At 40.3% G+C, this 27,430-nt stretch overlaps 1 protein-coding gene and 1 pseudogene across 43 annotated transcripts in view; one reads left to right on the top strand and one right to left on the bottom strand.

Moving 5' to 3' along the window:
* EIF4G3 (eukaryotic translation initiation factor 4 gamma 3) overlaps positions 1 to 27,430 on the top strand; it is a 357,082-nt gene that overhangs the window by 298,303 nt on the left and 31,349 nt on the right. For 22 of the 43 annotated variants that reach the window (XR_014078267.1, XR_014078268.1, XR_014078271.1 and 19 more), the window contains 9 exons: positions 9,184 to 9,330; positions 10,998 to 11,234; positions 12,461 to 12,565; positions 14,000 to 14,132; positions 16,998 to 17,092; positions 18,998 to 19,091; positions 20,010 to 20,127; positions 21,555 to 21,775; positions 23,986 to 24,104. Coding sequence is in view for 31 of the 43 variants with exons in the window: in XM_081574712.1 (XP_081430838.1) it covers positions 9,184 to 9,330; positions 10,998 to 11,234; positions 12,461 to 12,565; positions 14,000 to 14,132; positions 16,998 to 17,092; positions 18,998 to 19,091; positions 20,010 to 20,127; positions 21,555 to 21,775; positions 23,986 to 24,104 (1,269 nt within the window). In the remaining 12 variants the exon portion in view is untranslated. The remainder of the gene's footprint in view (positions 1 to 9,183; positions 9,331 to 10,997; positions 11,235 to 12,460; positions 12,566 to 13,999; positions 14,133 to 16,997; positions 17,093 to 18,997; positions 19,092 to 20,009; positions 20,128 to 21,554; positions 21,776 to 23,985; positions 24,105 to 27,430) is intronic. The other 21 variants (XR_014078269.1, XR_014078270.1, XR_014078275.1 and 18 more) reach the window with 1 other exon arrangement.
* On the bottom strand, positions 10,258 to 10,847 carry LOC145542524 (small ubiquitin-related modifier 2 pseudogene; annotated as a pseudogene).

Here is a 27,430-nt window from a genome sequence, read left to right on the forward strand (position 1 = left end):
AGTCACCATATACAAAAAGAAATGTTGGTAAATCAAACTACGTTAAAATTAGCATTTTTCATGTAAAAGTGTCACCATTAAGTGAAATACAAGCTACGTGTTAGAAGATAATTGCAGCATAAAAATCCAATAAAGGACATACTAACTGAGAAAGTAGCATTGACCATGTGTACACTATCATGTGTAAAACAGACAGTAACACAAGGAGCCCAGCCTGATGACCTAGGGGGTGAAGTGGGGAGTGGGGAGAGGGAGGCTCATGAAGGAGGGGATATATACACATACAGTTATAACTGGTTTGTGTTGTATGCAGAAACCAACACAAGATCGTAAAACAGTTTTCCTCCAATTAAAAAAGTATTGAAAAAACTAACAAATTGATAAGGAAATAGCTTAATTTTTAAATAGACAAGAGACTTAAATATTTCACCAGCACCAGAGAGGTTATCCAAATGACCAATAAATATGAAGAAAATTAATCAGATTAAACCATGCAGTAATACCAGATTGCTAAATTTACCAGATATTTGCAAATAGGTAAAGCAACCAGAACTGTCAGACAGGGCCAGTGGGAATATAAATTGTAACAGTCACTTGGGAAAAGTGTTTAGCATCATCTACAAAACCAGGAGTTTTTTTTTTTTTTTTGCTATAACCAGCATTTCCAATCTTAAGAATATATGCAAGAGATAAACATACATTTCTTATGGGCCAGGAAGCATATGAAAATGTTTGTCATTATTCATAATGAATAAAAACTTGAAACTGCCCATAAACAGTAAAATGGATGAATTGTTGCATGTTCACACTAGGACAGTCAAACCAAACTATAACTGTGTACACATGGCTCTAACAAGAAAAAGCTTTAGCAGAAGAAGCCAGACCCAAAAGAATATATATTATATTGTTTGTTTATTTAAAGTTCAAAAATAAATACGGGATTTGGGAATACATATTTGGATGGTAAAAACAAAGAAAAGCAAGAAAGTGGTTATTATAAAAATATAATGGGATTAACTGTGAAGGCTGGAAAGTGGTAGTGCTTTGAAAGCATTTAAGTGAAGCTCTGGGAGGCTTCAATGTTCTTAAAGCTAAACTTTGAAAAGAAGAGCAAGCAATAGAGTGAAAAATGTTTTTAAATGCTCAGGGCCCTTAACTTGAATATCTAGTTTCTTAAAATTAAAAGATGAAAGTAAATATGGCAAGATACTAAGTTTTAGCAAAGTTGAGTGATGAATACTTGAGTGTGTGCTCTTTTATTTTATACTTTATAAAGGAAGAAGTGGAGTTAAGCTGATTATTTTCAGATGACATGTCCATGAGCAGTGTTGTCGAAACTGAAATGACAGTATATGTTTCACTAATGCCAGCTTAAGCAGATTTCTTTTCCTTTAAGTTTTGGTTTCCTATTATAATGCTTCTTGTGAAATCAGACAAGAAGTATCTGTTCTGTGCAACGTTTTCCAGCCCTTCTTGACCACAGGTGCTGTTTGTTTTGTTTTTGTTTTAACATAATTATTAGTTTGAGAAACAGTTCCTCCCAACAGAATGAGAGAAAATGAAGACATTGAATTAAAAAATTAAGATATTACCCAGGGGAGGTATTCCTTTTCTATCCGTTATATTCATTAAGTTATTTCAGTAGCTTCACTTTCATTATCAGTATGTTTTAGTGAGACACATCTGCAGGTCAAATTGTAAGATCTTTGGCCTGGTTCATAGTCCTGAGAATGTGTGGACCTATGCCAGTTGCATGGATTATCATGAATTTGAAGTGTTGAAATCGAGTTATAATTGCCCACACAGTCGTATTATGTTCCTAACTAGTAGTAGTAAAGAGTGGTGAGAATCATAGCAGTATTTTTGGAGGATGACATCTAACTCATTTACTCCTCACAACCGTTTTATTATTCCTATTTTAACACGTTCTGTGAAAGTTGGAAAATTGCCTAAATAGGGATTTTATACATATGGAGGTTTCCAATGTTAAATGATAGAACCCTAGTTCAAACAAGAGCCAGTGAAACTGTCAGTCACTCAGTCTTGTCTTGACTCTTTGAAACCCCAGGGCGTAGCCTGCCATGCTCCTCTGTCCATGGGATTTCCCAGGCAAGAATACTGAAGTGGGATGCCATTTCCTCCTCCAGAGAATCTTCCTGACTCAGGGATCTAAACTGGATTGCATGCATCGCAGGTGGATTCTTTACCATCTAAGCCACCAGGGAAGAATTGGACTATAAAGAAGTCTGAGCACCAAAGAATTGATGCTTTTGAACTGTGGTGCTGGAGAAGACTCTTGAGAACCCCTTGGAGAACAAGGAGATCAAAGCGGTCAATCCTAAAGGAAATCAACCCTGAATATTTATTGGAAGGACTGATGCTGAAGCTGAAGCTCCAGTACTTTGGCCACCTGATGCGAAGAGCCAAATCATTAGAAAAGGCCCTGATGATGGGAAAGATTGAAGGCAGGACGAGAAGGCGGTGACAGAGGATGAGACGGTTGGATGGCATCCATGACTCAATGGACATGAGTTTGAGCAAACTCTGGCAGGTGGTGAAGGACAGGGAAGCCTGGTGTGCTGCAGTCCATGAGGTCACAAAGAGTTAGACACAACTTAGCAACTGGACAACAACAAGCTCAGTGACTTAGATCTCTGGTTTTAAAGTCTCAGGGTTGTTTTTTTCCTGACCTTGGGCATTAAATAGAGACATGTTTGGTTATGACTGCTAGCATGTTAGTGCCTAAAGGCCCAGGATGCTGCTAAACATCCTGCAGTGCACAAGACAAAGGGTTATCCAACCCAAAACGTCCTTAGCGTCAAGGTGGAGAAACTTGGTCTCGATTGCTGAGGTTTTAAGACTTCAGAGAAGACTTACTGTCATTGTTCAGAACAGGGTTGTTTTGTTTTTGTTGTGTTGACCACACTGCACAGCTTTTTGGGGTCTCAGTTCCCTGACCAGGGATTGAATCCCCACCCTCAGCAGTGAAAGTGTGGAGTCCTAACCACTGGACTGGGAGGGAATTCCCTCAGAGCAGTTTTTAAACCTTTTTTCTGCTTCTTTGTCATGCACTTCAATCACACACCTCCGTAAGTTACTTTGCAGTTCTTACCTAGGGGAGGCTTGAGAATATAGTTGTGTGTCAGTTTTCCTTGACATTCTAGGGGGTGGTAGGCTTTTTAAAAAGGAATTCTTTAGATTTACAGAGGAAATTGTTATAATAGTTTTGGTTTTACTAATTGGTTCTGCATATCAGCTGGTAAAGAATCTGCCTTCTATATGGGAGACCTAGGTTCAATCCCTGGGTTGGGAAGATCCCCTGGAGAAGGAAAGGCTACCCACTCCAGTATTCTGGCCTGGAGAATTCTGTGGGGTTGCAAAGAGTTGGACACAACTGAGCAACTTTCACTTCACTTCACACCATATTTATTGTGTACACAGACACTCTTGTTTAGACATCTATGCAGCTGCCTGCCTTTGCCAAGCTCTGCTAAGTGAAACCTCTGGCACACAAGACTTAAAGACATCACAAGAGATAGTAACCTGGGCCTCTAGAGTATGCTGCTGCTGCTTCTGGTTCAAGTAGGATTGAAGGCAGAGATCTGCAAGACCTTCTTCACAAACTGTAGCCTGCCGGGCTTCTCTGTCCTTGGAATTTTCCAGGCAAGAATACTGCTGTGAGTTGCCATTTTCTCCTCTAGGGGATAGTCCCAATCCATGGATGGAATCCTGGTCTTCTGTATTGCAGTCAGGTTCTTTACCATCTGAGCCACCAGGGAATCCCCCTTCACAGACTGCAGGGCATTTAACTAGAACTCAGTACTTCTCTTAGGAGGAAGAGGACATCTGAAAGTGAAAGTGAAGTTGCTCAGTCATGTCCGACTCTTTGTGACCCCATGAACTGTAGCCTACCAGGCTTCTCCGTCGGTGGGATTTTCCAGACAAGAGGGCCAGAGTGGGTTGCCATTTCCTTCTCCAGGGAATCTTCCCAACCCAGGGATCGAACCTAGGTCTCCCGCATTGCAGGCAGACGCTTTACCGTCTGAGCCACCATGGAAGCCCTGAGGGCATCTGAATTGAGTGGCAAATAAAGAAGGCAGACATTAGAATTTGCTATCATGTATCTAAATCTATGCTTAAATAAAATTTTAAATTGGATTGTTAGTCCTTTTTATTGCACTGTTTCATTTTAATCAAAATTTAAAGAAAATCCCCAACTCGGAACTCCTTTTGAGCCTAAGTTGCTAAGAGCAGGGCACTGCTAAATTCCTAGTGCCTGAAATGGTTTCTGGTGCATAATAGACCCTCAGACATATGTTTTGAGTAAATGGATAAATGCATGAATGAAAGTATAACTTGAGTTTATTTTGTACCTTAAGACCATGCTTTTGTTACTTTTAATCTCTGCTATGACAGGCATGCAGACCTGAGCTGTAAAGAATGGCACTGTGGGTAAATTTTTGCATTCTGTGTCCTGTTATACCAGATCCAGGACTTCTAATGTTGCCACTTTAATATGCCACTGAAGAAAAGATTGATGAGAAATGACTTACCCTTTCATAACTTGACCATTCCCTTTTCAGTCTTGTGGACATCCCTAAGCGCTATATACCTCTTCAAATGTATCTAATAGAACACATTTTGGTAGATGTGTTCATCATACTTACAGATCATGTTAAGTTCATTTTTAGTTGGGAATTACTAAGGTCAAGACATCACCACTGATAAATGGTAGTATGTCACTGTAGACCCAGGAGTTACTGTTGAACAATTGATTTGTTGGCGTCTGCTTCACATTTTAGAGTTAGTTTGGACATACCAGTTGTTTATATTATACTAGTCATTCCAGATACTTTACCTCAGACCAGAACATGCTTTAATCAAAATAGCTACTGGGCCATGGAGTGCCACTAGCATCTTTATGTTCTGGGACAGCCCTGAAAATCCTGAGCTTGCTAATAAGCAAGGCCAGGACTTGTCCTTCTACTTTCTAGTCTCCTGTTGGACTTAATTAATACACAGCTGACAGCCCTTGGTGATTTTTAAGGAGAAGAAGTATTTACCATCAATACTAGCAAATATATTAGCAGTACAAATCCTATTGCTTGAAGAAAATGACTGCCTGATACTGACAGCATTCATCTCCAAGATTGTTGGCTGACCAGAACTCATCGCAATATAAGGTGTTAGTTTACAGTGTAATGCAGTGTCTCATGGTTAGTTTACTGCTGTGTAAAAATTAAAAGGTAGGTGCTCTCCAGCGAATCTAGCTTACCAAGCAGTCTTGGTATAAAATATATCCCCATTGACGCCCTCCCTTTCTAAGGAATCATCTCCCACACAACCCATCTGAAACACGCAGTATCTTAGTTTTAATTCCGGACTACCTATAGTTGTCTAGAGAGAGCTTCTTCTTACTGTTGCACGTCACCTTTCATTTTTGGTATTACCCACGATCGCATCTTCAAGCACCCACCTCATCTACTCCTAGGAACTGAGTGTTTGTCTCTCCCCCGATTCATAGGCTGAAGCCCAACCCTCCATGTGATGGTGTTAGGAGGTGGGGCCTTTGAGAGGTAATTAGCTTTAGTTGAGGTCATAAGGGTGGATCTCCCATGATGGAAATTAGTGCCTTTAATAAACAGGAAGAGGTGCTAGAATTTCTTTTCCACCATATGAGGACAGAGGAGAAGGCAGATGTCTGCACACTAGATATCTGAAGAAGAGGGTCCTTCTTCACCAGGAACCAGATCTGCCTGCACCTTGATCTTGGACTTCCTGACCTCCAGAACTGTGAGGAATAAACATCCATTGTTTAAGCCACCCAGTCTGTGGTATTTCATTATAGCAGCCCTACCAGAATAAGACATTCACTCTTCATGTTCTCACTAACCAATTTTATTGGGTCTCCTGAACAGTCAGGCGTCCCCTGACAACATAAGTCGACTTAATACTATCATAATTTCATCATTCTGTTGAATTTAGCATCTCTTACGACGAAAAAGATTACCATGCATCCCAGTTCTCAGGCTGTATCCTCCTTGCCTATTTCCATATTTCCACAGACCCTGTTAACCATCCCTAGAGGACATTAAAATCATGTTCCAAAACAAGTCTTTAGGGCGTTGTATATCCAGACCTTCATTCATTTAGAGACAAATGTGCTTGCAGGTCTGTGGCCATTCTGCTGATTGTTCCATTTTAATACTTCCATGTGAACATATCTAACAAGCATATGCAACAGTCACAGGTTCTTTATGTCCCGTACATGTGAACTGTCGTGTAACCACCATTTTGGGGTAGCAGGTATTCAGTTCTCTTGCCTTTTGTGGTTCTCTCCCTAATTGCTTTGTGAACTAACTTAAACACTTTCTTTGATGTTTATGTTATTACAGTATAGATGTCTCTTAAATTTTACTAATAAACATGTCAATACAGCTCCAAATTTAAATATAGCTCTATCAGTTTATAGAATTCTTAGCTATGTTCTGGGCACTATTACTTGTTTTACTTAGACTGTCTCATTAATCCTTCAAACAGTCCTACGAGATAGATGTTATCCTCATTTTAGAAAGAAAGAAAAGTTCGGAGAAGCTAAGTAATTTGGCCAAGGTCACATGGCAGAGCTGGGATCATGACTATCTCCACAGCTCCTGTTGCACCAGCTGCTTCATGGTGTTCCTCAGTCTGGAATCACTGGAATGGGTCCTTTTGCTGATGAAGGGATTAAGGCTTAATGAGGTAGCTTGCTCACATTTACATACTGATGAGGTGTAGAGCTGGGATTCAAACCCTGATTTTACAACTCAGGATTTCAGTGCTCTTTCACTTTGAGTGTTCCAAATATGCCAGGTAAACGTTATTCTCTGTGACTTAAAAAAAGTGCTTCCAACAAACCTATTGCATTAGATGCTTAAAGCTGCCCTCCAGGTTAGACACAGGGATTGTGCCTGCCTTGTTTGATGAGTGATTTTGGGTTAAAAGAATTGCCTTCATTTAAAATCAAGCAAGAAAAAAAAAATCATGTGAGCGAATCTTGATTTTTAGCGCCCCCTTTCAATATAGCCTTCCCTACATAAAAGGTGTAAAAAGCAAATCCTTTAATACATTTTGTGTAGGGAAATTCTCCTTTGCCTTACATCGTTTCTACTGTTCCTTCCTGTAAATAAAATACACAAGTTGTATTTATTTGATCTTTCTGACTCATTTTAATTCTGGTCCCTCTCACTAAGACAGTGGCTTGAATTTTCATTTTATCCACATTTTTCATATCTTCTACATAGTGAATCCATAATGCAGGGAAAGTCTTTTTAAGGTAAATTGTGTCCAGATGATTTTTATCCTATCAGTCTATAATGTCATTAGTGTTAATATAGACAGTGGTGGTGAATATGCTAAGAAGTTGGCAAAAACCTCTTGACTTGTTTATTTGAGTTCCTATACAGTAGCAAATTGAATGTAACTGCTGATTTTTAGAACCTTTGCTTTGTTCTGAAACCTAACGTCGTGCTGGGTGTTCTGTTACACAGAACCTCTCAGATATGCTGATGCTTTATATTCTGGGTTGTAGGTAGTGAAAGCTGGAGTCTGCTTTTGGCTTCTGCTTTGAAAACCCTTTGCTTTCACGTTTCGTTTCTTTAAGGCTAATTAAGTACCTGCTCTCAGAACTTCTCTGGTGGTCCAGTCCTCTGAGTTCCCAATGCAGGAAACCTGGGATTGATCCTTGCTTGGGAAACTAGATCTCACATGCCACAACTAAATGTCTTGCACACCACACTTAAGATCCTGCATAGCCAAATAAGTACAAATAAATTAAAAACCTACCCTCTTGTGTGATCATAGAATAGGCCTGACTTTGACATAACCTATTGTCACTTGTATTTGTGTGGCCTGAATTTGGACATAAGCACATGTTAGCTGTCCTGTGATTGTCTAAAAAGTATCCATATTTGATGTTCTCCTCTTTCTAAGTTAAAAAAAAGTGAAATGAAACATTCAGCTCTGGTTGGTAAGAGCTGGCCTTGTTAAATGGTCTTTCATGGCTCACTGGGAGTATGTTGGAGAGTATGCTGTCAGTTCTAGCACAAATATGCTGTGGTATCGTAGTCCTCAAGTTTCTAGCCATTCAGGCTTGATCAGCAGCTGTCCAAGTCTATTCTGGTTGATAACTCTTTTGTGAATGTAAATACAAGGCATCAAGGTTTTCACTAAATCTAGGACAAAGACCATGTATTTCACAACTTTGGGAGCCACTTTGTGATTCTAGGAAAATCATTTTGCCATATTGTCATGGCTGTTCAAAATGGTTCTTGGGATTTTGTCTGTAAAATAGAATCTTTTAGTCAATCACTATGCTGGTTCACTTTCTTTATATTCTGAATAAGAATGTCCCTGTATTTAGTTACAAGCAACCTTGAAGGTGAAGCTATTGCAGTTACTAGACAGCAGTCGTCACTGGGCTTGTATGGACATCTCACGGGCATCTTGCCTCCCACCGGCCCCTTCCCTCCGTCCTGAGTCTTTCTGTGTATCGAAAGAATGTGTCTAAGTTGGACATTTATTAGACAACTTGTAGAGAACTAATATTTCTTTTGGCACATAAATAATCAATAAACATAGTGTATCGATAGATAAGTCAGATACTAGCATTACAGTGTTGTGACATACCCCTTAGGAAAGGATGTCTCAACTTTTCTGAAACGTGACCCGCACACACTTCTGCATCTGTTTAGAATAAGGATCTCACCTCCAACAGTTTTCCTATGGCCTTAAAATTCTCCCCTGCTTTATTTCATTTTTATTTGTTTCTTGAAACCAAAGTACCTACTGTAGTAGTTTGAAAAACAAAAATAATAACTTTTGACAGTTAAAAAGGTCTAGAGGAGTGCAGAGTCATAGTTGTAATAGTATTACAAGGATTTTAAAGTCAGCTAGAGGCACAACTAGCCATAGAGGATGCAGTACATTTATATGAGAAGAATGTGTGTCTTTTCTATATAAAATTTAAAGCTCCTTAACCATTGAAAGCATGAAATGCCTAAAGCTAAATCATGTATCTTTTGTAGAATGCTCACTTGTGGTTCGCTCAGCATTATTTTGCACAATAAAATAGATATTTGGAGAACATCATTGGATTTCTTTAAGTAATCTTGGCCACTTTTGTATTTTCCCATCTGGATGCAGCTGAAAGTACCCATGGCAGACAAGCCTGGTAACACAGTGAACTTCCGGAAGCTACTACTGAACCGTTGCCAGAAAGAGTTTGAAAAAGATAAAGCCGATGATGATGTCTTTGAGAAGAAGCAGAAAGAGCTCGAGGCTGCCAGTGGGGTGAGTTTTTTCACAGAAAAACCGTGCTTGCGCACTTTGGGTGTCAGTAGGGTTGTCATGACGCTGGCCACCTTGTTATCCTACTACTTCAGTAGGCGCCTGGGGCCTTTTCTGCAGATGGAGATGTACTGTGCTGGTGTTTAGAGGAAAGCTTTGTTCCTTTTAGTACCACATGTTGGAACGACTCAACCTTCCAAGATAGGCATTCAGAACCTAGACTTCAGAGAGGTTACTGAACTCCGGAAATCTCATGAAATGGATGCGAACTGCTGGGTATAGTTTTGTTTTCTGAATAGGTCTGTGATTAACTGTCAAAACCTCAAAGGCTCTCCCTGACCCCTAGTTTAAACAAGAAGTTTATTTCAACAATAAGACACTTGACTTGAAGGGAAAATTATATAGGATCATTTCTTCTTTTAGAGTAATTTATCCTTACTTAAATAGAGATTGCCTTATGTGTAACAGCTACATACAAAAAAAAGTTATAAAATTGTCACTGATTTTACAATGGTAAATGAAAAAACATTAAAATCCTCCAATCAAACAAGGAGTGCAAGAATTTCTATATTGTTCTGTTTTTGTTAGACAATGAAAATAATATACTGGAGTATAAAGATAAGAGTTGATGAGTATGCCCCTAATGGAGATAAAGGGGATGTTTTCACCAAACCACTGTTTTTCCCCATCCCATCTTCATTTGATGTTAATCAAAACATACCATCGTCCCTGTAGTTTTTTTTTAAAAAAATTCACTATGCTTGTGCATATACACCAATTACTTTATGTACAGTAAAAGAATGAGAAAGGAGAAAATGAAAGAATAGAGAAACTACACTCTAGTAGTCAGGATGTGGTGGAACCAAATTGTGATTTTCTAATGGAGAGTGTGTTTTGATCTGGAGGAACAGAATTCTAGGGGTTCCCTATTTAGTAGACACCTACTATCTGCTGTTGGAACACAACAGCAGAACACAACATCCTCTGCTTCCAACTGTGCAGGTGTGTCTTTTTCATTGATTGTCTGCCCGTCAGGTCGGAATTGATCTGCCTCACTGACAAACCTTGTCATTCACAATAGGCTTTTATTAGGTTACTAAGCGGAGAAGGAAATGGCAACCCGCTCCAGTGTTCTTGCCTGGAAAATCCCATGGATGGAGGAGCCTGGTGGGCTGCCGTCTATGGGGTCACACAGAGTCGGACACGACTGAGTGACTTCACTTTCGCTTTTCCCTTTCATGCACTGGAGAAGGAAATGGCACCCCACTCCAGTATTCTTGCCTGGAGAATCCCAGGGACGGCAGAGTCTGGTGGGCTGCCGTCTATGGGGTCGCACAGAGTCAGACACGACTGAAGCGACTTAGCAGCAGCAGCAGCAGCAGGTTGCTAAGTGGTGTATGCATCTTAATGTTGAACGGCACCTCTGAACCATCCTGCCCCTCCACCTTCACATCAGTATGGTCGTTTTTCTCAGTTTCGACTCCTCCCTTGAGCTTTTCGCCAGCTATGCCGAGCGCCATAGTCTCCCTGGCTGCTGCTTCGTACAAGACTTGCCAGGTCTGCACTGAATGAGCACAGAGGCAGCACCAGTCAAACTAGTATGTTTTTAGCATCTTTTGAGTAGTACCATTTTCATCGTCAAGATTCTGTTATTTTTCCTTATGCAATAGCCAGAGGAGAGGACAAGGCTTCATGATGAACTGGAGGAAGCTAAAGATAAAGCCCGGCGGAGATCCATTGGCAACATCAAGTTCATTGGAGAACTCTTTAAACTCAAAATGCTGACTGAAGCCATCATGCATGACTGTGTGGTGAAGCTGCTGAAGAACCACGATGAAGAATCCCTCGAGTGTCTGTGTCGCCTGCTCACCACAATTGGCAAAGACCTGGACTTTGAGAAAGCAAAGGTAGGACCCCCAAATCTCAGAAACCTCCTGCAGGGACTCTCTGTCAGCTGCGGGAGTTGGCTGTCAACACCAGTGTCCACCTTGCCCAGCAGCCGAGACCACTTGTTTTTCTCTCATCCTCCTCACTGTCAGTGTTGGACCGTCATGCTCCTTACCGCGTTTGCATTACAGTCAGAAGTGAAGAGGCTCCGAAAGTATTTAAAAGCCAGGTCATGAATTGACATTATTTGTCCCGTGTCCTTTATTTTATGTTTATGTATATGTATATATATATGAATAGCAGTATATTTCTGTGGACAGAAATCTGGGGGTGGGGGGGGGAAGCTACCAAGAGCCAGGACTGAAGGCAAGACAAGAATGAAGATTCAGTCGCTTGCTCAAGTTTATGTTCTAATTAATGACAGGGCTAGCTAACATAATATAGTGAAAGTGAAAGTGAAGTCGCTCAGTCGTGTCCGACTCTTAGCGACCCCGTGGACTGTAGACTACTAGGCTCCTCCGTCCATGGGATCTTCCAGGGAAGAGTACTGGAGTGAGGTGCCATTGCCTTCTCCGACTAGCATGTGAGATGAGTGCAATTGTGTGGTAGTTTGAACATTCCATAATATAAGAAATCATTAAAAATATTATAATTCAAACATAACATGGTACTCTCCAAATAAGGGGTAGGGGAATTAGAAACGCATCGAAGAAATAATGTGAGAAATGTTTTATAACATCGGAATCAGCTAGGGTTATGTTTGGCTATGACAGAAAACCCTGAATATCAGTGTGTATATAAGACTGAGGTTTATTTCTCACTCATGTAAATGAAGTTCAGGAGTAAAAATTCTAAGGCTGGCCTGGTGGCTGGCTAAGAGATGACAAAAAAATTTCAGTTCCTCCAGCGTAACAGTTTGTCATCCCTCAGGTGTAGCCCTGGAGTACCTGACGTCATAGCCGAGAAGTTAGGAAAGGGCACAGGACACAGCCAGCTCTCTCCTAAGGTTCCAAGGAGATGCATCGTGACATTTCCCTTTGTATTCTGTCAGCCTGTAATTGGTCGTATGGCCATGGCCTGCCGCCGGGAACATGTAGCCTTTATTTTGGGTGTCATGTTCAATTAAAAATTCTACCACAGTACCTTTTGGCCAAAAGTCGTATTCCTATTCTGTCTTAAAATTCTACATGGTAAAACTACATTTCAATTCCTCAGCCAGGAATACTAATGATTTTGTATCTTGCAGCCACGTATGGACCAGTATTTTAATCAGATGGAGAAAATTGTGAAAGAAAGAAAAACCTCATCTAGGATTCGATTCATGCTTCAAGATGTAATAGATCTAAGGCTGGTAAGTAGAAAAATAAACCTACCTCTCCATTCTCTTTTCAGGATTTGGCTTGGGGAGGATGTCCTAGGATTTATATGTGTAATGGCTTAATGCTTTTGCCTCATGACTCAGAACATGGATCGACAAACTGTGATGAGAGAGCTATGTGAAAGGACAAGGAGCATGTACACCTGCCTGTCTGTTACTTATTTCTTCTCTTTATTCTGGTGATCAAACCTCTTTGCAGTTTTGAAATCAGCCATTCTGAATTCAAACTGTGGTCATTTAAATTTAATCTTAGCATGCTAAATAATCAAAAATTCTCATCTTCATAATAAATACATTTCTCTTCCCTGAGCGTTACATTTTAGTCTCTGAAATGGTGATGTATACTTTGCAGGTGTGTTATAAAGATTCAGTGGTTATGTATAGTGCCCAGCTCAAAGAAGATGTTGATATTTTCCTCTCTGTTGTTTTTCCTGTATACCCTCTTGTTCTGCTTTTTTTCCCTCCTTTGTCATACTAAGTATAGTTTTTACCACTACCACCTTTTTCTACTCCTAGAGGAAATACACTACCACTGACCCTAAGATAGAGGAAGTGAATATAGATCCCCCCTCTCTACCCTGCCCTGCACTCAGACCAGGTAGCGTTGATGACGGCTCTTTATCTTACTAAGCTGAGTTGTGACCTCAGGATCCTTCTTATTAACAAAGCCACTACCAGTTGATCAGAATTTTGAATGCTGATTTAAATCCATTTGCCATTCTTGCCTCAAACTAATATCAGTAAATGTTAAAAATTGCTCTGCTTCTTCCTTCAGTCACTCATATTTGTATCAGATATTGAGACTGTAGCTCAGAAGGGAAGGAATGGGAGAAGTGTAACTTGAAGGAGACAGCTTGTCTTATCCTTAGCAGGGAGGATAACCAGAACTTAGAGTGATGTGGCATTTTGTATAGATACCAGAACCTTGTTATGGGAGGAAGGAAAATGCTAGTCATCCTCGATTTAGAGCCCCAGTGGAGTGTGGTGTGAACTGAGTAGCAATATATCCGACTGGGTCAAGGCCAAAAGTCCTGATCTTTCTTGATTCCTCTTCTCTCTCCTTTCAAAAGTACAAAATGATAAAATGTACAGGTAGGTGGGTAGGTAGGTGGATGGGTAGATAGATAGATAGGCCAATGCATAGTTGGGCCATTCTTTCACTCTGTGTTTTTAATCCATTGACTTTTGTATATAGTAACTCAGAGTGGATTGAGAAGGATTAAATATTTAGCACTAACATCTAAATGCACATAGTGTCATCTGTAAGATGACTGAAAAATTGCCATAGTACCAGATTTTATATGTATATTATGCCTTTCTATCAGTGACAGTGTAAAATAGATTCTTCTAAAGTTTGCTTTTTATTTTTAGTTATCTGGCTGACATCCTCATTTTCTCCTTTTATAGTGTAATTGGGTATCACGACGAGCAGATCAAGGGCCTAAAACTATTGAACAGATTCACAAAGAAGCTAAAATAGAAGAACAGGAAGAGCAGAGGAAGGTCCAACAACTCATGACCAAAGAGAAGAGAAGACCAGGTGAGGGGTGGAGTCTACCAGACATTAGAGAACTTGGGAGTTTGAGGGATGAATATGTTAAGAATTTTATATTTAAATGTGAAATGAGAGCAGAAAGACTGACCCAAAGAACAGAATGGTGATTGGTAAGTGAAACGGCATCACCTGGAGACTGGTTGTTGTGTAAAAACAGAGAATGTGTGAACTACATACTATTTCTTTGACTACTCCAAAGTCGGTAATCAACAAGAATTTATTGAGCATCTTCTGTATACTCAGTATAGGTGAGGGATATAAAAAGAAGTAGAAGATACAGCTCCTTCCCTCTGAAAGCCAGAACTAATAAAGGGAACGTTTTCAAGCAAATGGAAGATACTACCAGTTATGAAATGTATTCTCCACTAAGGCTGTGAAAATTCAGAACAGGTTTGAGAGCAACCTGGAGGAAAGGGGCACTTGAACTGGGCATTGATAGATGGCCAATATTGGGAAGGGATGGAAAAATTGTAGTCATGAAACTAAAATAAATATATACTGTAAAGAGGAATAAATAAGCCTGATTAGAGTAAAATTTAAGTGTTCAGAGGATTGAGAAAATGTCCAGAAGAACGGATCCAAATTAGGAACCTTTGGCTTGAACTGACATTAAGGAGCCACCGTGTGGTTTTGAGCAAAGGAGTAATGACACGCTGGATATACATACATAAATGCGTCTGTTTCTCATTGGAAAAGACCCTGATGCTGGGAAAGATTGAGGGCAGGAGGAGAAGGGGGGCGGCAGAGGATGAGATGGTAGGATGGCATCACCGACTCAATAGATGTGAATTTGAGCAAACTCGGGGAGATAGTGCAGGACGGGAACCCTAGCACGATGTAGTCCATGGGTTCACAACAGGTCAGACACAACTTAGCAACTGAACAACAACGACAGCATTGCTCATCACATGATGGATCCAGGGGTATACCAAACTCAGAAACGTTGTTGTCAGTTGAAATCCTGTGTGGAAGGAGGTAAAACTTGGTAGTGATAAAAATAAAAAGGAAGAAACGGGAGGGGAGGGGAGAGGCGGGGAAAGGTGAAATAGTAAGCATTTTACACCTGAGAACATAGGAAGTTCTAGTGACTCAGTTTAGGAACACTGTAAGAGGAAACGTTTTTCAGGAAGGAAAGGAAATGATCATTTTCTTATAAGCTTGTTTCTTCTGAGATGACATCCAAATGGGAATGCTCATTTTGTCCACTGTGCTATCAAGTGCTCAGATGGTGACCGGGCCATATTAGTGTAGAGGTTGAGAGCGTAGACTCTGGAGCCAAACGGTCCTGGGGTGAGTTTCAGCTCTCCTGCATCCTAGCTGCGTGACCTTGCACAAGTCACTTAATCTGTAAAATTAATCAAATGATAGTACCTAGGATTTTTGTGAGGCTGAAATGAGATAGGTAAAGTGTTCAGCATAGCAACTGACACCTACTGAATATTCAATAGCCACGACCTCTTATTTATCAGAGACACTGTATACTCATAGCGAAGTTCTGAGAGATGACTCCACCAGGGAAGAAAGTGTGCTTTTCCGTTTCCTAGGAACAAGGGATAATCAAATGTGTTCATGATCATTAATATCACTTAGCAAAGAAAATCAAGACGCATGTGAGGATTGGGAAAGCTTTTAAATAGACAGTTTGGTGGTCTTTCATTCAGTAAATATTTATTGAGTGCTTGTCACGTAACAAGAGAGACAAAGTCCGTTACCTCCTGCAGCTCACATCTTAGGAGGAACAGAGGGGAACAAATATTTCAATATATGTTTGTCAGATATGTTCTATAGAAAAACTAAAACAGAGAGGGAGTAGGAGTGCGAGGTTTGATGGGCAGAGAGGTTGCAGTTTATACCAGGAAGGTTGGGAAGCCTATTGAAGTCTGTGGTGTTTGAGCAAAGACTGAATGAAGTAAGGGAAGGAGTTAATTCATGTGGATATCTGGGGAAGTAGATTTTAGGAAAAGAGGATAGTAAGTACAAATGCCCTGAAGCAGCCTTTTCAAGTATCAGCAAAAAGGTCACTGTGGCTAGAGCAAAAGTTAAGGGGGGAGAGTGGTAGGAGATGGGGTCTGAGAGGCAGGGGCCAGATGACCATTTATAAGGAGTCTGTCTTTTTCTCACAATGAAATAGATAACAGAAGTGTTTTGAGCAAAGAAGTGACAGGGCCTGACTCATAATTTACTAGGGCCACACTGGCTGCCATGATGATAAATGGTGAGGATGAAAGCAGAAAGCCAGTGATGATGTTTTTTGCCGGCTTATTGCTGGCTTAACCAAATTGGTAGTGTTAGTAGTGGTTACAAGGGGGCTAGATGCTGAATATATTGTAAAGGTTAAACTGACAAGATTTGCTGACAAATAAAGTGCAACGTGTGAGAGAAAGAAGAGTCAAGGTTTCTGCCTCTCAGTGCCTGAAAGTTTGGAGAAGCAGGTGTTGAGGGAATGATCAAACCATAGTGTGTCTTATAACATCATTAAGTGAAATAAACTTTGGAATAAATTATTTCCATCTTATTTCTCCCAAAGTATCCTCACCATTAACTCTATACACATTAGATTTGGCCCTCCCTTAGGGAGGATTAGTCTAGCACTAAATCCTTATTCATTTGTATCAGTTGGTTTCTTCCAGGTCAGTAATGTTTTATGAGAGATGGATACCAGTAGAGGGCTTCTGCTTGAAATTTTCATGTTGTGGGTGGTAAGGAGACTGTCAGCAGTGCTTTCACGGTTTGTTTTGTCTTTTTCCTGGGTTTTGATTGGAGCTGCTGAGTTGAAAAGATTGCTCACCCTTTCATTGTCAAACTGATTTGAGACAGATGAGAGTCGGGCTTACTCTGTTTTTCCTGCAGGTGTCCAGAGAGTAGATGAAGGTGGGTGGAACACTGTTCAAGGGGCCAAGAATAGTCGGGTATTGGACCCCTCAAAATTTCTGAAAATCACTAAGGTGAGTGTGACATTTAATAACAACTTCAAATAGTCTCAAAAACATGACTCTCAAAATTACTTCTCACATAAAATAGCCATATTGCAGATTTTACCGGGTAGTTGTTTTTTATTGCAGATGCATTTCTACAGGGCAACCTTAGTAAGTGTATTCTTACCTAGTTTTCCTGTAATTAGTCCTTTTTATTTGTATGAGTGTTAACTAAGAAGGACTAGATTAGTTAGATTTACTAAGGCTTATTAAATTGACTAGGTTAATTCTTAAAGTTATGAGATACTTAGTATGAGAGAGATGATAACAAAAATGTTGAGAAGCCTAGTTAATTGCAAGCTTTTATACATTGTATCCTTAGCTCTAAGGAAGGAGAAAGTGCCTCTTTTAAGTTTGACCATGAAAGGAATGAATGGTTTGCTATATCTAAGGCATAAAAGAAATCACAGAAGACTTACCAGAAATTATTCTGTGATAAAGATTTACTGGACTCTACTTCCTTCTCTTGAGAGTCTATGGGCAGTAAGAGGAAAGAATTTTCTCCTGGCAGATGTTTTCAGCAGTAGAAGTTGATCACTATATGTCGAGTGAAGAGAACCTTGGAGAACATAGAGAAAGTGGAATTACATTTTGTAAAAGTGGAAACTTCCACAGCCCACTGGGTTTTGCAAACCACTTGCAAGTGTGGTTTGATCCTTACTTGTAATACACTTTCCATAGACCTGAAATTGGCAGCCTGCCAGGAGGATACTAAAGACAGTCTAAAGCGCACAGTGAAGATATCAAATAGAAGAAGATGAGCTGTGTTGTTTGCATACTTACAGTTTTGTCAGAGCATTGCTTCAGGATGGAGCATTCCCTCTCTGGATCTCTTGATGTATCAGCTAGGATCCTGTTTTCTAAGACTCTGGTACATTCTTCCAGTTGTTTATGTCTCAAAGAAGGAATTCCATTGCTGAATACAACTTGATTCCCATCCGCTTCCATTTCCAGCAAGAGACAGTTTTAACTAAAATCATTTGTCTGTGTTTTAAAATATTGTTTCTGTGCATGGGCGCTATAAAAAGGAATTGTTGGTATTAAGCCTACAACATTATTTCCTTAATATTTTAAAAAATATATAAATTAAAATAAATATGTGTATTCAGATAGTTATACTGTTGGTACTCTATATAATTATTAAAAGCTCAAGACCATTAAGCAGATTCACTGTTAACTATTAACTGCATATAGCAAGCAGCACTGTCAGAACATAGTCGTACCTTCATTATGAGGATATCTGCCTTACAGCATTTGTGTTGTGGTGTGCATTTTATGAGGTACTCTATGCATTTGTACTGAAGTTGTGCTGGGAGAGGTAAATCTGAGAGGTAGCAGGCACTTTAACTACCCGTCTAACGTGTCGCTCTCTTCTCTTGTTCGCCCTTACTGAATCCTGCACCTGTCTCACCTCCCCTTCCCTGCCCCTACCTATTTTAGGCTCTGCGAAATGTGAAATCTTTGGGTCTTTTGACCTGTTTCCTGACAGTCACTTGAAAAGATTAATGAGTTAATTTTGTAATATTTGTATATTCCTTTTTTTTTTTTTCCATTTTAAAATCACTGGGCATTGTAAGAGGAAAATCATTAGAAACTACTTAGCAAACTGGCATACCATCTTCGAGGATCTGAATGCATTCTCCAGGCCAGTGGTTTCTAGCTGTCTTTTGTGGACCCTGGATTCCAAAGAGTTCTTCAAGGGCCAGAGGAATCCCAGTTTAATGGGAACAGCTCCAACTTATGTTTCATAATATGGGCATTCCAAGCAAAATTTTGTTGCTGAAATTGATTTTATTGCACTGGGGGAGAAAAGAGAAGATAAACTATTCTTCTAGAATAGTTCCTACTGTTGACTTGTGATCCCTTACATTGCAGCCCACAATTGATGAGAAGATTCAGCTGGTACCTAAAGCGCAGCTGGGCAGCTGGGGAAAAGGCAGCAGTGGTGGAGCAAAGGCGAGCGAGACCGGTGAGTACGGAGTGTCCCTCCTCCGGAGGCTGGCGTGAGGCTGGCGTTTCACAAGTGGGTGTTTTAGGGCAAGGTCTGGAAACTAACCATGCCTAGATTTATTGGTGTCCCACTCTTAACATAACTGAGGGTTTCCTCCTCAGTGTGGATCCTTAGGTATTTTGAATATTTAAAACAAGGTTTTTTTTAATTCAATTAAAAGACTGTTTAAAACTTTAATCTGTTTGATTCCTTTGTTGTTTTGTTGCTTTTTACAAATTCAGTATAATTAGAAAAGTTACTGGGACTCCAAATTAAAATGGAAACTCATATTGCTGAGAAAAATAATATTATTACCCAGAAGCATTTAACTTTAGGATGTTGTGAAAGAATAAAGAATTAGATTAAAATATTTTTCAAAATCTATGTCAGAAGTAGATTTTGAGAGATTTGACTTTAGTACTGACATACTTGGATCATAACAATTTAAACTTCATTGTTAACCTCCTTCCCATATTTCCCTTCTATTACATAATTTTGACCTTTTTTCTTTTAAATTAAATTGTTCACTTAAACTCACATCCATACTTTTACATGTGACATCACAGCATTTTTTAAGTGAAATATTTTATTTTGGTTTTGCTTGCCTTCTTTCTTCCCCTATTTACCATTCCCGTGCCCTACTTAGGATAATTTAGTTATATTTTTAAAGGAGCAAATAGTTGTAATGAACAAATATTTCTAAATTCTTTTCTGCATGCAAAATCCTTCTAACACTGTGCTTCTAAGAGTATGGTCTGTGGACCAGGAGATTGGCATCACCTGGTTAGGCTTGTTAGAAATGCCTATCCTCAGGCCCTTCCCCACGAAGGCAGATCAATTAGAAGCTGCATTTTAGTCATGTGACTTGTATTTCTTCTCGCTCCTTAATATCTGTAGATGCCTTAAGATCAAGTGCTTCCAGTTTAAACAGATTCTCTGCTTTGCAACCTCCAGCACCTTCAGGGTCTACATCGTCCACACCTCTCGAGTGTGATTCCCGGCGGACCTTAACTAGGTAAGCAGCCTGCACGTTAATAAAGACTGACCTGCTTGTCAGGCTGGCTGGCTGGTTGTCTTGTGTCTGACACAACAGTCTCTCTCTCTATGATGATAATCCCTATGGGTAGATTCCTTTCATCACTAAAGTTGATTTCCTCCAAGATAAGGAAGTTATAGCATTCAGATGAGGTGGAAGGGACAAATATCCAGTAGCTTGCTCCCCTCAGAAAGCCAGGCCTACCCAGAGAGCTCTGGGAGCCTGTGTTCGGGCTGTGCAAGGTAAGACTGCAGGGTGCTTTGGAGTGACTAGCACCCTCAGGCTGTGACCCTCCAGCTGTGAGTTAAAGGTCATGACCGCCCACCCATTTATTTCTCTGTCACACTGTTCTTGGAGTTATATTTGAGGCTGTCTTTTATTTTTCACTACTCTGTATTCTGCTATCTTTCTACTTTCATTTTTGTAGGATTCGTACAGTCAGGTGTTCCATTGGCTAGTTTACAGAGAGTGGATGAGAACCTGTAGTATAGTGACAGAATAAAATGTTTTGATGTAAGCGCTTTTGGAACTGAGTTTCTTTAACGTCTCAAACTTTTGCTTATTATTATTAGAAATTAATATGGCTAGGTGGATTTTCTAAGCTGTATTACTATTCCTTTGGCTTCTGAAACAAAATATAGCACAGGTGAACTTTTAAATGATAACCTAGATTGTCATTGAGCATCAGTTGTGCTACTGAGGTGTTTGTGGCTCTTTGCCCAGCTATAAATGTCCCCCGATGGCTCTGCTTTTTGAGGACTGTGTCTGTTCCTGCATAGTGATTAGACCGTTGACATGCTTCTAGGTCTTCCTTTTCTCCTTTTAAATTCACTGTTGTTGATCTGGGCTAAGGACCTATTTGCCCTACTGATTAGAATTGTCTAAGAGAAGAGTAGGAAGACAGGAAGATTCTCTCCTAAAATGAAAGAAGTGTGTGATTTGGGCTATTCAAAAACTTTCTGCGGCTTGGTCCTCAAATATTTTGCATGTATTTGAAATTTCTGAATAAATATCATCGTAAAGTTTGTTAGACAGTAAAACCGTATTATTTTGGTACTCTGTTTCCCTTTCACTCACTTAGCTCATACACTTATCACTGTCTTTCTTCTTAAAAGATTTTTTAAAATTTAAACAAGGAATTTCCATTGGCATTTAAAATTTTCAAGTGGTATCCCTTTAACATTTAAGGAAAAGCTAAAGCATATCTTAATCTTGTTAAAGCACTGATTTTACTTGTTTATGTAAATAGTTACACTTTGACATGTAATTGGCACCTCACACATCTAAAGTTATCTGTGAAAGTTTCTCCTGCATACTTTTAGAAAGTCTTAATGTTGTTTTATAATTTGAATACAGAGGAAATGGAGGTGGTCTTTATTTTGAAAAGTGTTGTTTTGTCTTTTAAGTCGCGGAAGCATGGGCAGGGAGAAGAATGACAAGCCCCTTCCGTCCGCAGCAGCTCGGCCGAACACTTTCATGAGGGGCGGCAGCAGTAAAGACCTGTTAGACAATCAGTCTCAGGAAGAGCAGCGGAGAGAGATGCTGGAGACTGTGAAGCAGCTCACAGGAGGCCTGGACGTGGAGAGGAGCAGCGCTGAGGCTGAGCGAAGCAGAGCCAGAGAGCCAGGTGAGGGGCTCTGTGTAAAGAGACACAGGCGAAGACCGGGGCCTTAAACCTGGGAGGGAGACAATACAAGGAGACTCTGTGCCTGAGTGGATTTTCAGGATCAATACACAAGCCAGTGCTTCAAAAGTTAGAGGATTTCTTCCAATCTTACGGTTCTCATTCCCCAGGTATCCCGTTGTTCAGCAGTTTCTAAGTTTTCCCCTTTCACTGTTAAAAGTGATGAAGAAAAAAAAAGAAAAAAGTGATGAAGATGAGGTCCTTTTGCTGTATCTTAAGCAATATGAATTTCTTCCGAGGTCCCTAAATTGTACCCCCATGTGCAGTAGAGTGTGTTTCCTTTGTGAAAAGTGAAAGTGAACGTCGCTCAGTCGTGTCTGACTCTTTGCAACCCCATGGACTGTACAGTCCATGGAGTTCTCTAGGCCAGAATACTGGAGTGGTAGCCTTTCCCTTCTCCAAGGTATCCTTTGTACAGCTCCTCACATGTATGAACACCACAGGACAAACCAAAGAGAAAGTATCAGATGGTCTTTTATTACCTTCATCTTGGAGCCTCTGTGGCTTTTGTACGTGTTGAGCACGTATGTGCTCAGAGGACCAGCTCGTGTGATGCTCTAAAAACCGCCCCGTGTGTTTAGGCTATCTGATTTTCAGTTTCCTCATCTCTTATATGGGGATAATAAGTGTGCTAATTCTGTAGAGTTATTGTGAAGGTTAAAAGTGATAATACATGTAAATACTTTAAACATTACCTGGTAAAGACAAAGTGTGCAAATAAGTATTAGATGTCTTAATGATAATGACAGTGATGAAAAAGTTTTAAATCTTAATCCTGAAGTATTACTGGTTGTTTTATAACATTTTCCTAGCTTTCAGTTTTGTTTCACTATTTAAATTATGTCTCTTAACTGTAGTTTCTAAATGGATTTCACAGGCAAATTGAAATGTCTTTTCCCAACTGATGAAGACTTCAGAACTTTCAGGTTTAAGGACGTGTGGCTTTCTTTTCCATGCTAGGTGGTTTGGGAACCTAACAAGATAGGGTACGAAAAACATCGGGTGTGTAGGGGATCATGTCGCTCAGCCGCCCTCCGCCCATTCGTCATCTGGGTCTTTCGTTCATTTGCCACGTGCACCTGAGCAGCTGGTGACTTCTGGGCACCAGTCTCCTGGGTCAGGAGAAGTTTATCAAATAACCCCAGGAAAGATAGTATATGCGGTGACCCAAGAATGGAAAGAGCAGATAAAACCAGGGAAGGTCATGCACGGCAGGAACGGAAAAACCAGACCCTTAGCATCCTTCCCTCCCCCGTGTTGTAACTATTAACGGATTTCAGGTCCTCCTGAGCAGTGTAGCCTGTCTCCCCTCCTACCCCATAGGGAGAAGGTGTCTGCCTTACTCTTCCCCCACCCAGTATACGTGCCTCATCCAGTCAGCAAATGACCCACAAGACCCCTAGCCACTCCTTGTACCCTGGGTATAAAAGTGGACTAAGGACCCCTGTTCAAGGTCAGTTCTTCCTTGAGCTGGCCCGCTGTTCTAACAGCGTCTTCCACTCTAATAACTTTATTCTCCTCTCCTGCCTCACGTCTGGAAATTCTTTTCCAACCCGCGCGCGGACCACGACAATATAGAAGAACAAAATGAGAAAAATGCTGTGAAAGAAACATAGTTATAAGAGAGTACTTACTTAACAGACACAGGGGGGTGTTAGAGAAGGCTTCCCTCGGGCCTGAAGGAAAGAGGAGTTAAAACAGGTTTGCAGGGAGGGACAGGCGAGGGGCAGAGCAAGAGAGCATTCCATATAGGAGGAGCACCATGAACAAAGTATTCGTCGGTGGAACCATGGCGTATTCAAGCAACGGCCAGAGCCAGCGTGGCTGTAGCTCTGTGCACAACTGTGCGACTGAGCGGGCCTCGTGTGCTTCATCATTGAGGCAGTGGAGAGCAATCAAAATACAGAACGAAAGTGGAGCATAGTCTAGAAAAACATTCAGTCACCGTGTTACATACATGAAACTAATATAATGCTATAAATCAGCTATACCTTAATTTTTTTAAAAAAGGAACAAAAAAGTGCTAATTATAAAAATTTAATGCCTTTCCTAAAAAAACAATGTAACAGCACACAAATATTGTCAAGCATACTTCTACCATTTTAATGATAATTTTTGTCATTTTTCCTTTCTCACTTTTTTATCCTAACTAGTGATGAAACCAGAAATTCCAGCAACATCAGCCTCTGACAAGCCTGCGTTGTCAGAGGAAGAGATGGAGAGGAAGTCCAAATCTATCATTGATGAGTTTCTACACATTAATGATTTTAAGGTAAATGAAAAATTTTAAAAAGAAAACAACAGCACAGAAAGGCCTGTGACAGGAGGCAGTGTAACTTGGTTCTGGTCTAGATCAGTTACTGTGAACTGATGAGACCTAGAGTGAGTAATCCCAGCCCTGCACGGTTCAGTTTGCACAACTGATATATTCCTGCCAAGTATGCTCTTTTATATTGATACTGGAGTTCACAAGATCAACTGGCAGGAAGGAAGAGCGGGTATATCAATCCATTCCCACTGCAGAATAACCAAATTTACTTTGATATTAATGAACAAAAACAACACATGATCATTATGAGGAATTCCTGGCTCCTTATATTACCTGTCATTTTATCAACATTCTCATAGTAACTTTAAAGTACAGCTGACATTACTTTTTCTTTACTTCATAAGTGGAAAAACTGAGGCACGAAAGAGTAATGTGCCAGGGTCAGACAGCCTAAGTGAAACATTTCCAGATGTAGCTTTCAGTGTGCCCTTCTTTAACCTTCATCTTCTCCTTGATCTTCAGAGTAAGATACACATACTGCCTGACTTCATGAGCCTTGTAGGCTTAAGTTAGAGACAGATCATGAACAGATAAAGTCCACAAAGTGTTCAATTGTAGTTAAAATAAATGCTAGGAGACCTGTAGGATCTTAGGAGAGATCATATAATGGGACCTGGTTTAGAGATCTGGGGTCATCAGAGGCTTATCTGTTAAAATTATTTGTCAGATACATTAACTACTTTTGCTTTGCTAAAAGCTTACCGAAATTGTCCAAAATTTAGAAATAGGAAGAAGTTTTGCTCATGAGCGAGTTAGAGTACTTTTCAGAACCCCTTGAAAATGCAGCAAAAATAGGAACACTAGCTGGAATAAACCAAAGAATAGATTCATATATTGTGATTTGTTAGATTCCTGGGGAATGAATAGTATTCTTATAAATTGGCAGCACAGCTTTTTTTTTTAACAGTCTGAGCCACTAGGGAAGCCGCTAGCACAGCTAGAGGTGCAAGAGGAAGGGGGCATATGTATACCTATGGCTGATTCATGTTAATGGATGGCAGAAGCCATCACAATATTGTAAAGTAATTATCCTCTAATTAAAAGTAAAATAAAATTGAAAAAGAAAAAAGAAAGCTGAGGTGCAAAGGTGTAAAGTAACTTGCTCTAGGTCATACTTATTTTTGTCGGATAAGTGGCAGACTCAGGATTCAAACCCAAGCTTCCAGCTTCAGAGCAGAAGCTATACTTTTTCTTCCTACCTTTTGGGTATTAGTGTGTCATGCTAAAGGCTTATTGCAGAGCTCATTCTAAGGAAGATTTTTCCCTAACATTTTAATAGGTGCTGTAGTTAACAGTAATACAAATGAATATTTATTGAGCTGTTGTTTTGTGTTTGGCAATATGCCAGGTGCTTATATATATTATATGCAGTCCTCACAGTAATCTTGTGATAGGAAGTCAAAGCTGAGAGATTAAGTAACATTTCTGAACTCACACAATAGCAAGTAAGTACCAAGTAAGTCAAACATATCTGACTCCTCACCTTGTGTTTTTAGCCTCTGTGAGATCTATATGTTGAGCACCTGAAGAGTGCCAGCCACATTAAGGAATGCATGCGTGTGTGTTAGTTGCTCAGTTGTGTCCAACTCATCGCAACCCCATGGACTCTAGCCAGGCTCCTTTGTCCATGGGGATTCTCCAGGCAAGAATACTGGAGTGAGTTGCCATGCCCTTCTCCAGGGGATCTTCCCAACCCAGGGATTGAACCCAGGTCTCATGCATTGCAGACAGATTCTTTACTGTCTGAGCCACCAGAGAAGCCCAAGAATACTGGAGTGGGTAGCCTATCCCTTCTCCAGGGGATCTTCCTGAACCAGGAATCGAACCGGAGTTTCCTGCATTACAGACTAGTTCTTTACCTGCTGAGCTACCAGGGAAGCCCATTTAAAGGAATACTTCCTATAAATATTGTAGAATATGTAGTGAATAACATAATCTGTTTTTATGGGTCTTTTACGGAGCTTATGTTCTAGCAGGTGATACAGACAAAGCTGTCCTAAAAACAGGTAATAACTAAATAAGCAAATTCTACAAAAACAGTGTTTCAGTGCAAAGAAGTAAGATTAGATGGTATGATAACCAGTGATTGGGCAGTCACAGGGATTCTAGGAGGTGTCATTTCAGGTAAGAGGTCAAAAACAAGAAACAAAACGTTAGAAACTAGGGAGCAGGGTGAGATTATGAACTGCTGTGAACGTGGAAGCTCCGCATTAGTTGCACCATGGCGTAGTTAGGTGGCCCAGTATGCAGATGCGGTGACTAATTTCTCATTGGAAGACAATCAATTCAGGTGTAATATTGAGCATTGAGTATTTGCTCTCATTTTTACTCTCTCCTGAAAAGGCTTTATAATGATGCTGATAGGCTGAAAATGAGGTAAAACCCCACAAGGATAAAGAGAGTAAGCTGTAGAAAGCAGCACCATTCTGGAAGCTAGAAGGATGGGTGGTAATTTAGCATACGATGATTGTGCCTGATGCAGCTGGAAACAGACAGATTGATTGGGTAAAACTGTATGTAAGAAACAGTTTTACATGACAGTTGTCTTAAAAGTGCCAGTGTCATGAAAACACAAAAAGGAGAGAAAAGATTGACTTATATTAAAGGAATCTAAAGAGAGAATTCGTTGACGGTTCAGTGGTTGAGACTTGGCGCTTTCACTGCTAGGACCCAGGGTTTGATCCCTAGCTGGGGAACTAAGATCCTATAAGCTGTGCAGCATGGCCAATAAAAAGTGTAAAGAGACATCATGACGTGTGATGTTGGGTTTTCAGTTGGATCCCAGAACAACGAAAAAGCTATATTGGACATTTGGGGACAGTTGTGGAAATTCCAGCATGTACTATATATATCAGATATTTCGTTGACGCTATTGTGTGAATGTTGAATTTCTTAGACACATGTGTAAGAAAACCAACAATTGATTAATCTAAATTGCAGTAAAGGTATGTCGGTGTACATTTTATTACTCTTTAAGTTCTCTATAGTTTGAAAATATTTGAGATTAAAAGTTGACATGGGAGAAGGCATTAAATAACGTAACAGAGGGGAGGTGAGCAGTGGTGAAGACACATAGACCTGCCTCGCTCGCGCCTTCCTCACTCGTAACAGAGGGGAGGTGAGCAGTGGTGAAAACACCTAGACCTGCCTCGCTCGCGCCTTCTCTCAGGAGGCTGCCCTCCTTCCCATGCATCTTCCCCCTCACGAGGACTGCTCTCGTCAGATACTGAATCACAGGATTTTGGACTCACAAAAGTTGAGGTGGCTGA

This window comes from Giraffa tippelskirchi, chromosome 3, assembly GCF_054371585.1.
Source record: "Giraffa tippelskirchi isolate mGirTip1 chromosome 3, T2T-mGirTip1v1.2.pri, whole genome shotgun sequence".
In the NCBI taxonomy this organism is placed as follows: domain Eukaryota; kingdom Metazoa; phylum Chordata; class Mammalia; order Artiodactyla; family Giraffidae; genus Giraffa; species Giraffa tippelskirchi.